This window comes from Lontra canadensis, unplaced genomic scaffold (genome assembly GCF_010015895.1).
Source record: "Lontra canadensis isolate GAN:19392208 unplaced genomic scaffold, GSC_riverotter_1.0 scaffold154, whole genome shotgun sequence".
In the NCBI taxonomy this organism is placed as follows: domain Eukaryota; kingdom Metazoa; phylum Chordata; class Mammalia; order Carnivora; family Mustelidae; genus Lontra; species Lontra canadensis.
This window is the reverse complement of record NW_022631148.1, coordinates 2000334-2018285: the sequence shown is the minus strand read 5'-3', so window position 1 is coordinate 2018285 and position 17952 is coordinate 2000334. Positions and strand designations below refer to the sequence as shown.

At 36.6% G+C, this 17952-nt stretch overlaps 1 protein-coding gene and 1 pseudogene across 1 annotated transcript; both read right to left on the bottom strand.

The window, feature by feature from the left end:
- Window positions 1-1182: 1182 nt before the first annotated feature.
- Window positions 1183-2094, bottom strand: LOC116859332 (olfactory receptor 4A15-like). Its single transcript, XM_032844546.1, has one exon. The coding sequence runs from the start codon at window positions 2086-2088 to the stop codon at window positions 1183-1185; it is 906 nt and encodes a 301-aa protein (XP_032700437.1). The 5' UTR covers window positions 2089-2094.
- An 11725-nt stretch (window positions 2095-13819) lies between these two features.
- On the bottom strand, window positions 13820-14685 carry LOC116859378 (annotated as a pseudogene).
- Between the last annotated feature and the right edge of the window lie 3267 nt (window positions 14686-17952).

Here is a 17952-nt window from a genome sequence, read left to right as displayed (position 1 = left end):
GACGTACCAGTGAAAGGCTCCATTCCCCAAAGCCTGAGTACCTCATGAATCCAGACTAAATAAGGGAGGCAAAGCCAGGAGTTTCTTTGACTGCATGCTTCCTACAATTTTAGAGGCCAATAATGTTTTTTCTCATACCTCATTCAGAGAGAGGGATGCTTATAAAAGAGGTCTCCATTACAGAAATCAATATATATTATGGCCTCTTTGTTGCCGAATAATCTGCATTCCATCCACAACAGAGTAAAGAATGGTTTGCCATGTTGTCAGCATCTTTCTGACAATGATATCATCCAAAATATCTACTGTCAGGTTCCATATTACATATTTGAAGGTCATGAATTATGCATTACGGCAATTCCACATATGAAAGGAAAGGCCTAGTTCCCTAAAAAAGACAATGAAATACTGTAAGCAGAAGAAGAGATGGGGATACTAAAAAAATGACAGAGATATTATCAGATATTCCAAATGATCAGGGAATGTTAACAGGTCATCTCAATGAAAATATAACACTAAATAACACTTCTCCACATGAGGAGATAATAGGATTCCCTACTCAGAAAAATAAGTGAATCTAACTTATATCTACGTATTTTGTTCAGATTTTTTCTTCACTTAACTTCTTTATGATTGATATTATAACTTGGAAACAGCATTCCCTTTCAATTTTATGTGCTAAGCAATGAACAAAATTATAAAATTAAATATCTTACAAATACAAAAATAAGACATATACCTCAAGTATTAATAAGAGTTGTCTTTGTAAGGAAGGAGTGAACCAAGTGTTTAGGTCCCATTCTTAAAATGCTTCTCAGAAATATGTAATGAACACTATTGATTCTGAAAAAGAAAATTGTGCAAAAGAGAAGTGAAAGTTGTCCAGTAATGAAAATAAAGGTACAGTATTAACTATAGCATAACTTATCACATAGAACATAAACCCATGGTTTCAACAAAGACATTTTATGCCCAAAAGCTACAGACCTATTTTCCTAACAATTTATGAAAGTCTTAGAAATCTTTTTTGATTATTATAATATTTACACCTTAAATGCTTTCATCATACACAAGTTCATTAAACCTGAGGAGAAATTCATTACAAATAAATAATCCTTTCCTGGATGGAGCAACTCTTCATTGAAAAAAGGTGACAATTTCTCTTCGGCATCATTTTCTTCTTCAGGTCCACAGCTTTTTCATGGCATTTCTCATCTCTCCGTTTCTCAGAGTATAGATCAGAGGGTTTAACATAGGAGTGATAACTGTGTAAAACACAGTCAAGAATTTATCAATGGGTAAGGTGAAAGGAGGTCTCACATACATAAAAATGCAAGGGACAAAGAAGAGGACCACAACTGTAATGTGAGAGCCACAAGTGGATAAGGCTTTGCGCCTCCCTTCCTGACTATGGGTCTTCAGGGAGTGCAGAATGACCCCATAGGAAATGAGTAAGACTGTAAAGATGCCCACACAGATTGTCCCATCATTGGCAATCACAGTGAGGCCAATAATGTAGGTGTCAGTGCAGGCAAGTTTTAACAATGGATACATGTCACAGACAAAGTGGTCGATGACATTGGGACCACAGAAGGGAAGGTTGTAAACTGAGAGAAGTTTAACGACAGCATGCAGGAAACCTCCAACCCAGGCCAACAGCAGCAATAGAACACACACCCGTTGATTCATGATTGTCAAATAATGCAAAGGTTTGCAGATGGCCACGTAGCGGTCATAGGCCATGACCACCAGGAGCAAAATCTCAGCACCACCAAATAAGTGCTCTATAAAGAGCTGGGACATGCAAGCTTGGAAGGAAATGGTTTTCTTCTCATAGAGTAAGTCTATAATCATATTTGGAGTAACTGTAGTAGAATAAACAGCATCCATAAATGATAAGTAACCAAGGAAGAAGTACATAGGGGCATCCAGGGTTGGGCTGACCACCACAGTCACCACAATGAGTAGGTTGCCCACCATCGTCACGATGTAGATGATCAAGAACACGACAAATAGTATTTTCTGACCTTGGAGGCTCTGAGTGAGCCCCAAGAGGACAAACTCAGTCACATTGTTCCTGCTTTCCATATGTTCTTTTGCATCTCCTTATTTCACAGTTCAAGAAAAAATTAGTTATAAATGTGATAATTACTGGTGACTTCCTAAAATCTAACACAATCTGTTTATTCATTTACCTAATAGGCATTGTAGTTTCTCATGTTCCAGTACTTTCAGAAATTATAAGAATACAAGGTGGATGAAAACATTCTCCCTAACCTCACCAGTCTTGCTGACTCAGGCAGAGATAAGTCACTAAAAACATTGTGGGGAAAGGACACAGTATAAATAAATGAAGGGGCACAACCAACTTTCCAACTGGAAGATAGTAAAATTGTACATGTAGTGAATTCTTCATATACAAAATTTTAAATGCATTGTTTTAATGAGAAACTACAGCAAGATTTCTATTTACTTCTCAGCTAACACAAGAGATGACTTTCTAACTTCTGTAATCTTCTTAACTCATAAATGAAATTGATATATTTTATGATATCAGAACATCTCAAGAACTTTAAAAAGATACCATGACATCAATAGATAAAAGTAGGCGGTGGGAAAGACTTGCATTTTAGAGGACATACACAGAGTTAATATCAAAATACACACAGGGGCCCCTGGATGGTTCAGTGTGTTGGCCCTCTGCCCTCGGCTCGGGTCATGATCTCAGGGTCCTGGGATCGAGCCCCGCATCGGGCTCTCTGCTCAGCAGGGAGCCTGCTCCCCCCTCCTTCTCTTCCTGCCTCTCTTCCTATCTCTCTGCCTACTTGCGATCTCTCTCTCTCTCTCTCTTTGTCAAATAAATAAATAAATCTTTAAAAAAAATACACATAGAGCTTTAAGCAAATAAAATATAGAAGACAAAGAAACCAATGGCAAGTAGGTAAATCATATAAAGAAGCATTTAAAGGAATAGCCAACAGACATATGCTATGATACTGAACTCATTTGTAAACAGAAACATAGGAAGTGAAGTAAGAGCTTGATTATGAAAGTGTGACCTTGGATTCCTCAAAATCACTCATTGAAGTTTGAGGATGCTACACCATCCTTTAAACTTCCACATATCAGCAAACAATGCTCAGAGAACATATCAATTGGGACCACCTGTAGAGTTAGAAATATTTGGTCCATTAAAAATATCCCTAAGCCTGAAACTAGTTTCTAAAAATACTGATGTTAGAGATATTAGAGAAAGTACATTTTTTCTGTATCTTTATATATGAAAATAGCCAAAAGTAATATTACAGAACTGAGCTAATTCCCATATATTCTAATAACCATAAAGAATCCCTAATATGGCTGATTATGAGATTCACACAGCAGGAATTTTAAAAGACTGAATCCCAGCACCACCAAGATGTAAAATATAAAGTCTATTTTGGAATCTTACAACTAGTTACACTTCCTGGGTTACCTGCATGCTGAAACATCTTTCAGTTCAAGGTTGCAGTCCCTTCTCCCTTCTTTTTTGTGCACTGATACCATCTCTGAGCACACAGTCCAAGAAAACACATGCATCATCACAGGATCTTGAACTATTTCCATGTGAACAATGCTTTCTATGTTTGCAGAAAGTCTTATTCATTTCAGCTTTCAGAAAAAGGTTACCTCTTAAATTTCTGGGATTTTCAAAATGAATACAAAAGCCCTGTAATCTACAAAAGTCTGAACATTGGCTGTGAACAAAGAGAACAAAATCTTCATTGTTAGCCTAATTTGCCATAATAACAAGTGTTAAACCAACATCTTGATGACAAAAAAAAAAAATCCTTTGTGGGAGAGAAATTTGTGAATTGCTTAAATAAAGATTTTTTTTTGTTGTCAATATAAGTAAAATAGTGAAATAGCCTTTATGACAGTCACTTAATAATTTATATTGGTCTGTCTGCACAAAGCATAGTTAAAGTTTGGATTCCCTGAATGATGGAGAATAAGTTCACCTAGACACTTCACTAAGTTCTGACTCCATCATTTGATTCCTGAAAAAGCCAGTCATATGAACACGGATCCAAATACCCTCTGAGATCAAGATAAAGGTCTGTAAACACTTTATCTTCATTTGAACCACAACAAGCACTATTGAGTCATTCCATTGGCGCAACTCTACAAGTCATTATTCCCTAATTAAATTCATTGGGACTCTCATCATAATTTTGAGGGTAGACCTGGATCTCCAGAGATGCCACCAGGATAATTACCATGTACAACAGGACTTGAAGAAATATGTCTTCTGAGGGCTGTTGGGGGCGGGGGAATGTAGAATCCCCAAAGAACAACTTAAGATTGAATCACCAAAGGAGAAATGTCCAGTGTGGACAAAATTAAAATATGTAAAACCTTTCTTCTTTCAAGCATGACTTTCACAATAGGCAAAGCTATTTCAGTTAGTTTAGGCTATGTTTTTGCACATGGACACCTAGAACTGACTTCCAGAACATCATGAGAGCAAATTTCATACTATCCACTTAAGTGTTGTCTCAAATGTAGTAAAGCAAGTTTCTAACCTAAGGGGAAGAATCTTGAGTTTGTCACATAGGGGCACAAGTATATAGAGCCTGTGTTAGTACCGAGTGGGGAAACACTGTGGAGTGTTTCACACAGTGAAAACACTGTGAACACTGTGAACACAGTGAAAACACTGTGGGAGGAGTCCACTTACGTTGGAGTGCTGAGAGACAACACTTAGCCAAAAAAAAAAAAAAAAAAAAGCAAGTTGCAATGCATTTCAAAGGACTTAAATCATACAGAATATATATAGTGGAATCTAACACAAATATAACAGTATTTCCCAATTATTTAAAGGGGTGTGTAGAATGGAATTAGTAGCTTTAATGACAAGTATTAAGAAACAAGAGATATTGTAAGAAATGAGTTAACATTTCATCTCAAGAAGTTGAAAACAGAAAAGCAAAATAAACCGAGAGGACACTGTAGAAAGGAAGTAGTAAATAAAAGAGAGAAATCATTGAAATTGAATTTTATTGAAAAAAAGAGAAAATACATAAAGCCAGGATTAGCTCTTTGAAAGATTTACAAAATTAATGTTCCTAGCAAAATGGGTGAAGAAAAACTAAAAGAAAGAACAAAGGATCAGAATCAAGAATGAAGATGGTGTTATCAATGTATTCTACATATCTGAGAAAGATAATAAAAGAATATCAACAATGAATTTATGACAGTATATGTGCCTATTTAGAAAGTGGAGCTCTGTTATGAAAGATGTAGATTTCTGAAGAGACACAGAAAAATAATTAAAACCTGGAATTACCTAATACTTTAAAGTAAATAAATCATTTGATATCTTTCTTCTCTCTAAACAAAATTCTACTCACATGTAACTTTATCAATGATACTACATAACAATTAATCAAAATGTAGGACCATACATAAATGGCTCAGGGCTGAGGGGAACTTAAAATACTTCCTGACCCATTTTGTGCACCCAGCATAACCCTTAAACCAGAATGAAACAAGAGCATCACAAGAACAATAATCAGACCAATCTCTCATGTTAGCAGAAACATAAAATTCTAAACACATTTAGTTTCTCTTGGATGTTTTCCTTGAAGATTTTTTCTTTATTCTTACTTTTATGGTTTATTAGGCAGGTTTGGAACAGTGCTCAGTTTAGGGACAATTGTGTCCCATTACTGAAGCAAGATCTTCCTAAAACCTCAGCCAGTGTTCTGCCCTATGAGCCAGAACCTGCCCAAATTGTCCAGCTGAGAGACCGGCCACTGTGACTGACCCAGGGAGCACTGGGCAATCCTCCCTAATGCAACCAGGTAAATCACCACCCAGTCTCAAGTAGTTTCCTCAAATGCACATGCACACACTGATCTCTACTCTGATGAACAATCTAGGAGGATCCTTGCAGCTCTCCAGCATTATTTCTTTTTCTTTTTCTCTCTCCTATTGTCTCTCACATAGTCTCACTAATCTCTCATGCTCTCTCTCAAGTTCCCTCTCATATTCTATCTCTCTTATTCTCTCTCCCCTTTCTCCCTCCTTTTTTCTCCCTCCCCTTTCCTCTCTCTCTCTCCATTCCCTCTCCCTTCCCCTTCCCTCCTCCTCCTTTCCTCTAACTCTCCCTTTTCCCCTTCTCTCTCACTTCCTCCCTCTCCTTCCCACTCACTCTACTTCCATTCTCTGTCTCTGTCTCTGTCTCTCTCTCTCTCCATCCATCTCTCTCTCTCTCTCTCTCTCGCTCTGCCTTGGTAGCTCTATCCTCTCCAGAATATCACCCTCTGAATTCCAGCTCCCTTGGTGCCTTGCTGTAGGACTCTCAGTTCCTTGTCCTCAACTCAAAGGGTCTGCAGGATTTCCTAAATATTCCTGTCTGTGCTGCAACATGAAAACTTTTCAGTGCAAAGCTGGGACAATCCTAGGACTCAACTTGTTTTTTCTCATCTCTCAGTGATCATTCCTTCTGATGTCTAGTCTTGAAAACCAGTATTTTGCGTATTTTCCAGCTTGTTTGATGTTTTAGGCAGAAGGGTAAATTTAGACCCTGTTGCCCCTTCTTGTGCTGAATGAACCTTCCCAGTACAATGATAATTATATGGTTTTAAATTTACTATATCAGATGAAAATAGGTCAAGGGAAAAAAAAACACATGATTGTATTTATAAGCTCTTAAACATAGTTAATTAATTCTATCTCACTTTCTAAAAATGTGGGAATTCATAGTGTCTGGCTAGATAATATTTAATAAACCCATGCCTTCTTGGATCAGACTAGTGGAAAAGCAAAGAAAGAATGTCCAGACAAGTGGGCCCCTTTTTAAGGTTTTGGGCTCTAAACAGCCAGATCCTCATTGTGGCTCAATGCACTCACCCAGAGAGTAAATGCTTGACTTAGGGGAAGCACTTATCTTTGGAAGTCACATGCTCCGGGCACTCCCTACATGCATGTCCATCAGGAGCACAGCTTGTTCTATTCACAAGATACTCCCAATAGCACTGTCTGGATTATTACAGCTTCCCATTCCTTCCTTCCTTTCTTATTCCATTTTTGTATTGATAACATTCACAATAAAAGTGGAAGCAGAGGCTGGCCTGGGACCTTTTGCCCCTATAGTGTCTGCTTCCAGGCCCTCTCCTTTCTCCTACTAAGGTGTCTGGAGCAATCTTATTTGCTGCTTCAGGGTTTGCTGGCCAAACCCAACAAAATGTACTGTTATATTATGAGCATAGATGAGTATTTCCTAACATATAATGAAAGTGTAAGTCTTAAATCCAAAATCAGTATCATGATGAATAAAGAAATCCTAAACCACCTTACTTATTTCATGGTGATTTTTTTAAAAAGATTTTTATTTATTTATTTGACAGACAGAGCACAAGTAGGCAGAGAGGCAGGCAGAGAGAGAAAGGAGGAAGCAGGCTCCCCACTGAGCAGAGAGCCCGACGTGGGGCTCGATCCCAGGACCCTGGGATCATGACCTGAGCCGAAGGCAGAGGCTTTAACCCACTGAGCCACCCAGGTGCCCCTCATGGTGATTTTAAAAGCAGAATTTTCCTCCTCTTTATGTGATGCTTTATGGTATAATTGAAATACAACGTACAGTGAGAATAATGTTCAAGGCTACCTCTGACCCTTGCCACAAGGACTAGTTGAAAGTAGTAAAGAAAAGACATGAATCCTAGCCAAGAAGCAGAATCAGGGGCACCATGATGGCTCAGTTGGTAGAGTGTCCAACTCTTGATTTCATCTCAGATCATGATCTCAAGGTCATGGGGTCAAGCATTGGCAAGCATTGTCTCAAGTTTGCTCAGTGTGGAATCTACTTGGGATTCTCTCTCTCTCTCTCCCTCCACCTCTCCCCACACTTGCCCCAAATACATACATACATACATACATACATACATATATCTTTAAGACCAAAAAAAGATTATAGGGTGAATTCTTGCAACTGTCGGCATGATGTTACTGTTTTCACTGTGGGAGATGAGGATGGGTCTCATTCTTAATTCCTGCAGGGCTCCTGTCTTCTCTGGCCGACATCTCTGCCAGAATTTCTAGCACTCACAAAGTGCATGGTACACACAACTGCCCGTCCTGTTATTTTACAGTGCTCAAGAGGACATTTGACTCTTTGGGGGCAAATGTCAGTTGAAACTAGAGAAAGATAGCACCTTGGCTGTCCAAATTTGAAAATCCTGACCCTTTACAAACTTCTCATTCAGATTTTGGAATAATCAGGGCTGCGTAAGTTTGAAATTATGCCTAACTTACTGTTTATAAATTTTAAAAATTATAAATATCACTACAGCACAGTAAAAAAATGAATCACCAGATACTAATTACTCAATTTATGCAAATAATGGCAGGAACCTGAATGAAATGGACAATTATCTAAGGAAACATAACTTACTGGAACTAACAATGGCAGAGAAAGAAATATCAATGGATTGATATCTTTAAGAGAAATCAGTAATGTGGATGAAAAACTAACCATCGGCAATGTTTCTAGGAAGAAGTTGCTGTGGCTAAGGTTGAAGACGTTGCTGCCTGTGTTCTCCTCAAGGATTTTGATGGATTCCCATCTCACAATGAGGTCTTTCATCCATTTTGAGACTATTTTTGTGTGTAGTATAAAGAAATGGTCCAGTTTCATTCTTCTGCATGTGGCTGTCCAATTTTTCCAATTTCCAACACCATTTGTTGAAGAGACTGTCTTTTTTCCATTGGACATTCTTTGCTATTTTGTCGAAGATTAGTTGACCATAGAGTTGAAGGTCAATTTCTGGCTCTCTATTCTGTTCTGTTTATCTATGTGTCTGTTTTTGTCCCAGTACCATACTGTCTTGATGATTACAGGTTTGTAATAGAGATTAAAGTCTGGAATTGTGATGCCACCAACGTTGATTTTCTTTTTCAACATTCCTCTGACTATTCAGGGTCTTTTCTGGTTCCATATAAATTGTAGGATGATTTGTTCCATTTCTTTGAAAAAATGGATGGAATTTTGATAGGGATTGCATTAAATGTGTAGATTGCTTTAGGTAGCATAGACATATTCATTCTTCCAATCCATAAGCATAAAAGAGTTTTCCATTTCTTAGTGTCTTCCTCAATTTTTTTCATGAACATTTTATAGTTTTCTGAGTACATATTCTTTGCCACTTTGGTTAGGTTTATTCCTAGGTATCTTATGGTTTTGGGTGCAATTATAAATGGGATCAACTCCTTAATTTCTCTTTCTTCTGTCTTGCTATTGGTGTATAGAAATACAACTGATTTCTGAGCATTGATTTTATATCCTGACACTTTACTGAATTCCTGTAAGAGTTCTAGCAACTTTGGGGTGGAGTATTTTGGATGTTCCACATAACGTACCATATAATCTGCAAAGAGTGAGAATTTGACTTCTTCTTTGCTGATTCGGATGCCTTTTACCTCTTTTTGTTGTCTGATTGCTGAGGCTAGGACTCCTAATATTATGTTGAATAACAGTGGTGATAGTGGACAGTCCTGCCATGTTCCTGACCTTAGAGGAAACACTCAGTTTTTCCCCATTGAGAATGATATTCACTGTGGGTTTTCATAGATGGCTTTGATGATACTGAGGTATGTACCCTCTATCCCTCTACTGTGAAGAGTTTTGATTAAGAAAGGATGTTGTACCTTGTCAAATGTTTTTTCAGCATCTATTAAGAGTATCATATGGTTCATGTTCTTTCTTTTATTAATGTATTGTACCACATTGATTGATTTGCAGATGTTGAAACAAAGGCATGGGAAGCAAGGGCAAAAATGAAATATTGGGACTTCATCAAGATCAAAAGCTTTTTCACAGCAAAGGAAATAGTCAACAAAACCAAAGACAACCAACAGAATGGGAGAAGGTATTTGCAAATGACATATCAGATAAAGGGCTAGTATCCAAAATCATAAAAACCTTGTGAAACTCAACACCCAAAGAACAAATAATCCAATCAAGAAATGGGCAGAAGACATGAACAGACAATTCTGCAAAGAAGCCATCCAAATGGCCAACATATATATGAAAAAGTGCACAACATCACTCGACATCAGGGAAATACAAATCAAAACCACAGTGAGATACCACCTCATACCAATTAGAATGGCTGAAATTAACAAGTCAGAAAATGACAGCTGTTGGTGAGGATGTGGAGAAAGGGGAACCCTACTACACTGTTGGTGGGAATATAAACTGGTGCAGCCACTCTGGAAAACAGTTGAAAACAACCTCAAAAAGTTGAAAATAGGGGCAGCTCGGTGGCTCAGTGGGTTAAAGCCTCTGCCTTCAGCTCAGGTCATGATCCCAGGGTCCTGGGATCGAGCCCCACATTGGGCTCTCTGCTCAGCAGGGAGCCTGCTTCCCTCTCTCTCTCTGCCTGCCTCTCTGCCTACTTGTGATCTCTGTCTGTCAAATAAATAAAAAAAAATCTTTAAAAATAATAAAAAAAGAGCAAGTACGCTCTATGAAAAAGTTGAAAATAGAGCTGCCCTATGACCCAGCAATAGCACTACTGAGTATTTACCCTAAAGATACAAATGTCATGATTCGAAGGGGCATGTGCACCCGTATGTTTATAGTGGCAATGCCCACAATAGCCAAACTATGGAAAGAACCTAGATGTCCATCAATAGATGAATGGATAAAGAAGAGGTGGTATATATATATAATGGAATACTATGAAGCCATCAAAAAATGAAATCTTGCCATTTGCAATAACGTGGATGGAACTAGAGGATATTACGCTAAGTGAAATAAGTCAATAAGAGAAAGACAATTATCATATGATCTCTCTGATATGAGGAATTTGAGAGGCAGGGCAAGGGGTCTTGGGGTAGGGAGGGGAAAAAATGAAACAGGATGGGATCAGGAAGGAGACAAACCAAAAGAGACTCTTAATCTCAGGAAATAAACTGAGGGTTTCTGGAGCATGGTGGGGGGTGGGGAATAGGATGGCTGGGTTATGGACATTGGGGGAGGGGATGTGCTATGGTGAGTGCTGTGAATTGTGCAAGACTGATGAAAGACCTGTACCCCTGAAGCAAATAATATATTACATGTTAATAAATAAATAAATAAAATCAGATAAGAAAAACTAACCATCAAGGAAACACCAATCTGAGATGCCTTTGTGGGAGAATTCCACCAAAGAAGCAGCTGTAGAGATGTGATTAGTAACACAGGCTTAAGTCTGGGGATTGACTTTGGCATTGACACTCTCACAGGGTGGTGGCCATGGGGAAGCTACTTAACCCCAGTGATCCTCCATTGTACAACCACAAAATGGCTCCAAGTATAGTATCAAACTCATAGTGTCTATGAGGAACAGGAGAATAAACACACACAATGTGTTAACAAAAAATCCCCACAAAAATGATAAACGATAAATGCCAAGTGCAATTTTACTCAAAAATTTTCAAAAAATATCACCCCAATGCTACTTAAACTGATTAAAAATGCATTATTTTTAAAAATCAGATTCCTAATTCTCTCCATAAACCATTCATTCAGTTATTTACCATGCCCAGCACTAACACTGCTGTTAATACATTCTAGTGGGAGAACAGATAATGAAACAAAATTTTAAAAGTGAAATGGACAGCATATTAGCTGGTCAACAGTGTTACCATAGGTATGAAAGAAAACATTAATTCTAACAGAGAGTGAGAAATGGCTGGGGGTAGAGATTGTTAAAGGATGGCCTCATAAAGCTCCATTTATAAACTGATATCAAACCTAGAAAGTATTACACAAAAACAGAATTTATAGGCTATTTTAATTTATAAAAATAAAGCAGAAATGCTATAACAATCCCATACAATAAAATCCTGCAATGTAGATGATCACATTAATATATTAAGGAAAAAAGAGTGTAAACATCTAAATTACTGCTGGAAAAACAACAACATTCTTGACTTTTTGAAATATCATCAATAACTACAAACATCAATATTTAAATATTTAAATACAATATTTAAATACTATTTGATCCAAAAACTCATACTTAAAATTTTTCAAAAGAACTTTATTCTAGTTATTGGCTACAACAAAATAAAATTGGGGAAAAGATGACAAGGACTGGAAACATGAATTTTGCTGTATCTTCATAAAGATTTAAGTACGTTGAGGAAGCTGAAAATGAGTTATATCTGTATAGACTAGTATGGAAAGATCTTCAGGAGACTGAATGGTAAATGCAAAAGTTATACATGTAGACAAAAACACACATATATTTTATTACCAAAGGTTACTAATTGAACAATCTTAAAATAGAGATTCTGGTAAGGGATGGGTAAAGGTTTATTCTACAATGTTTCTCACTTTGTATGGATTCAATTTTTAATATTTACTACAATCTATTATAATTTCTTTTTATTTAAAAAGTAAAATACACTAAGAATTTCATATATCATGCAAACAAAATAAAGATAATGGTCTACATAACATTCAGTATGTTAACTCGTGCAATAAATAGAACAAAAATAAAACAGGGATCTAAAGGGCTAGTATACAAAATATATAAAGAACTTCTAAAACTCAACACCCCCCAAAACACAAATAATCCAGTTTTAAAGTTGGCAAACTATATGAATGAACATTTCTCTAAAAAAAACATACAGATGGCCAGCAGGAAAAATGTTCATCATCACTTACCTTCAGGGAAATGCAAGTCAAAACTACAAATTAGATATCACCTCACACCTGTTGGAATGTCTAAAGTCAACAACACAAGAAACAGATGTTGACAAGGATGTAGAGAAATAGGAACACTCATGTACTGTTGCTGGGAAATCAAACTGCTACAGCCATCTTGAAACAGTATGGAGGTCCCTCAAAAACTTAAAAATAGAATTAGGCAACAAACAATAGCGCTACTGGGTATTTACCCAAAGAATACACGAATACACACTAATTTAAAAGGATAAATCTATCCTGACATTTGTACCAGATTTCTTTAAAATAGCCAGATTATGGAAGCTTCCAAGTGTGTATGTATATGTGTGTGTGTGAGTGTGTGTGTGTGTATGTGTATCCAACATAAAAAAATAGGGAAATCTTGCCATTTGCAACAACATGGAAGGAGCTAGTGAGTATAGTGCCAAGCAAAATAAGTCAGTCAAAGAAAGACAAATACCATATGACTTCACTCATATGGAATTTAAGAAACAAAATAAAGGAGAAAAGGTGGAAGAGAGAGAGAGATCAAGAAACAGACTCTTAATCATTGAGAACAATCTGATGGTTACCAGAGAAGAAGGGGGGGTGGATTAAATAGGTGATGGAGATAAAGGAGTGCACTTGTTGTTGTGAGCACGTGGTGATGAATAGAACTGTTGAATTATAATATTGCACATCTGAAGCTAAAAAAGCACTCTATGCTAAAAAAAAAAAAGGCAGGAACCCAACTAAATATGAAAATAATAGTGAGAAAATAAGTAATAATACTAAACATAGCAATTAATTAAAATTAAGGTAACTACAAAAATTCATCAATATCCAGCCCATATGGAGATTAGGAGTTTACTCATGGTGACCACTATGTATAGAACTGTTAAATCATGCTATTGTGTATATGACAATAAGAAAACACTATATATTAATTTAACCAGAATGAAAAAATTAAAAATAAATAACAATTCATGTAACTATAAAACTGCATTGATTACTTCATTACAAATTATTGACTCAGACTGTAAAGGCATTTACACTAAAATGGACTTTAACATTTGAGGTGATTTGCTCTAATGATAAACTATGATCTTGATGATGCATTTATTTGCTATTTGATATGACATTTCTCTTCCAAAGCTTCTTCATAGCATTTGTCATCTCAGAATTTCTCAGAGTGCAGATCAGTGGGTTCAACATGGGGGTTATGACTGTATAAAACACAGTCAATGATTTGTCAATAGGGAAGGTCTTAGCAGGTCTTGCATACATGAAAATGCATGGAACAAAGAAGAAGACCACCGTAGTGATGTGAGAACCACAGGTCTGAAGGGCTTTCTGCCTCCCTTCTGCACTAAGGTTGATGAGCAAGAGCACAAACACAATACTGCAGATCACTCCACCATTGGCCATGACTAACAGGCCGGACACATACGTATCAGCACAGACCAGTTTCAATAGGGGGTACATGTCACAGAAAAAATGATCAATGACATTGGGGCCACAGAATGGGAGTCCATAAATAGTGCTAATCTGAATTACTAAATGCAGAAAACCTCTCACCCAGAACATTACCAGCAACACAACACACACCCATTGCCTCATGATCACCAGATAATTCAAGAGCTTGCAGATGGCCACATAGCGGTCATAGGCCATCACTAGCAGAAGAAAGACCTCTGAGCTACCAAAAAGGTGATCTATAAAGAGCTGGGTCATACAAGATTGAAAGGATATGGTACTTTTCCCAAAGAAAACCTCTGAAATCAATCTGCGGGAAATACAAGAGGAATAAATGACATCCATAAAAGATAAGTTAACAAGAAAAAAGTACATAGGTGAGCCCAGGGTATTACTGACACAGTCACCACAATGAGCAGGTTTCCCACCACAGTCAAAATATAGAAGAGTAAGAACATAACAAAAAGAATCTTCTGTTCCTTTGGATCCTGGGTGAGCCCCAAGAGGAAAAAGTCTTATGTTGTTTGGTGGTTCCATCTAGTCTGCATAGGAGCTGACTTCTCATATTAGAACCAGGCTGATTTATAAAACAAGGGAGAAAACTTTTAAATACATCATAAGATTAATCTTTTATCGATTGATTCAATTAAAAAATGTGGCAGGAGTACCTGTTTTTGTCTGATGTTTCATAGAGGTGATTCCCAAATTGAATTAGCCATGGTTTCCTATATTCAGTGATAGCATACCTAATAATCACCAACGTTAAAAGTGTCAGTATAAAAAGAGTTGCACAATGTAAAGTTCAGGGGTAGGAATATGTCAAACTAACAATCAGAGAAGACTCCCCAGAGGAAAAAATGCTTCCACTGAGTTTTAAAGAAAAAGTGGAAAGACAAGAAAAGAGGGCAAGAGAATTCCATGAAAAAGTACAGTTTATAAAGTCACAAAAGGGAAATACTTGAGACTGATTAAAGGTAACTGACATTTTCAAACTGAGTGGCTCAAATTAGGAGTGAATGATCACCACCCTGGATTGTCTCTTCCCTCACTGAGACTTCTTTCTTGAAATCTCTGGCTGGATATGCCTCCTGACCAAAAATGTGGAGCCTTTCCAATGTTGGGTCTCTCCCTTAATTTTTGAACTTCACATATGCAACATCTCCGACTCTGAACATCTCCAATTCAATATTAATTCAGAACTAATAAGACTAAATTTTTAATTTTCAGCAACAAACACAGGTGTTTCCCATCTCACTAAATGGTACTACCTTCCAAGTCACTACTCAGACAAGAAATATCACGATGTCTTTCATACCTTTCTTGCTCTCATATCACATACTGATACTTTTAACAATTCTGATTAACCCCCATTTAAAATAGTTCACAAACTTGATCATTTTCCTCCAACTATGAATTCTCCAGCCCACTAAACTAGCCTCCTGCCATATCTCTTCCCTTTCATTCTGGCCTCCATCAATTTATTCTCATAAGGCAGCTCAAATGATCTGTTTATAAGGATGACTGGAATCACTCCACTGCTTACAATGCCTACAGTGGATTCCAATCACACACTCACAACTAAATGAATCACATTTCATATTTACAGTAAGAAGAACTATAATCTTCATTTCATAGTTGAACAGCTAATTCTTTTTCCCAGGTCACCCATTTTTAAGTGATTAAACTGGAATAGAGATCTAAGTTTCCTCTATTTCAAAGTAATTTAACTTTTACATGATAAAAAATTCACACACTTAGAAGCCTAGTTCCCAATATTTACTGTTAGTCTTACCTTGTGACGGTATGTCCACAAGCTGAAGAAAGACTTTTTAACTCATTCCTGGGACTGGAATTTTTCCTTTATCCAGTATGACAAAAAAAAAGTAAAAAGCTTCATTAATACCTGACAGTATATTTTATTTCATTTTGCTATCAGTCCATTTTCCTCATGGGGTGCATTTTATATCATTTGGTTATCAGTCCATTTCCCCCCTGATTATTCAGGACATTGCATTTATTTGCACAGTAGGTTATATAAAAAGAATTCCATGGTCCTCACGGGAAATAAAACTTTACTACTTTAGGATAATTTATCTAAAAGACAAGTAATCTAATTTTACATAAGAAGATAGCAACTAGCCATTTCCAAGGAGATTGTTCTCAGGTAACTTCTTCCCTACTAACTTCAAAATAGAAAAATAACTTTCACTTGGTTCATTCTTTCGTTCTATCCTGTTGGTATGACCACACCAATTGAGTTCAAAATTTGAGAAGAGATGTTCTTGTGCTTTTTTGGGAGGTGTGCTTTCAGCCTAGCAAAAACCTCCTAAAAATGTGTCACCTCCTAAGAGTGTAACACCTTCTTCCCAAGAGGGAAAGAGATCATGAGACGTTTCATCCCATCTGACCACATATGTCATTAAGTCAGAATTGGAAATTGTCCCAAGGCTGATTCTTGCTTAATTAAATTCACTGGATATTTCCATGGATTTTTTAAAAATATCTATACATAATAGTACTAAACCAAATCACATAATTAAGGTCTAATAGATGTAGCATGAAGAAAAAAAATAGGCTTGGAAAAATTATGATAGTATTGCCAGGCATAAATAAAATACAAGCCAAAGCATATTATTCCAACGAAGATTAATTTATCATGCATTTCCCCACTTGTCATACCAAGGTCTCCTTTCTTTTTATTTAACACTCATTTTATTATCAGCCTTAAAGTGTGAATAGATATATTAAATATTTATTTACCAATATGGGTGTAATAGGTATTAAATTATTAATTATTGTTTTTATATTAGAGCACATATTTAATGCCAGGAACCATGCTATGAGTGAGAGCAAAGCAATTAATAAACAAGGGATAAAACACATGTAAAGTCCTTCCTGCATGGATTTTATTTCTCATATAGTCACAGAAAAAATAAGAGAACAATTTAATAAAATAAGTGTAGTCTTCTTCAGATGACTATTAAGAACTAACCTAATTAGTAGAAATTAACATGGCCAAGTATATTATTTGTCCTAAAAATATGAAAAATAAAACTCAGTAAAGTTCAGCAACCACAATGTCCTTTACTTAGAGTAGTAGTATACTATTCATGTCCCTGGACATTAACCTTCTCTTTGCCTATTAAGACAAATGCTGGAATTTAACTTCCCGAAAGACCATGACTGAGTAGTCTCTCAGGTAGTAGAAATCTTTACCTGTTCAGTCATTCAAAATGTATCCCCAGTAGTGCAATTTCTGGGTCATAGGGTAGCTCTATTTTTAACTTTTTGAGGAAACTCCATACTGTTTTCCAGGGTGGCTGTACCAGCTTGCATTCCCACCAGCTTGGTAAGCGGATTCCCTTTTCTCCACACCCTCACTAACATTTGTGTTTTCCTGACTTGTGCTACTAGGTATTTACCCAAAGGATACAAACACAGTGATTCAAAGGGGCACATGCACCCCAAAGTTTATAGTAGCAATGTCCACTGTAGCCAAAGTATGGAAAAACCCCAGATTTCCATTAATAGATGAATGGGTACAGAAGATGTGATATATGAATAAATGGAATATTACACAGCCATCAAAAAATGAAATCTTACCATTTGTCATGATGTAGATGGAACTAGAGGGTATTATGCTAAGCAAAATGAGTCAGTAAGAGAAAAATAATTATCATATGACTTCACTCATATGTTGAATATAAGAAACAAAATAGAGGGTTATAGGAGAAAGGAGGGAAAAATAAAATAAGATGAAATCAGAGAGAGAGACA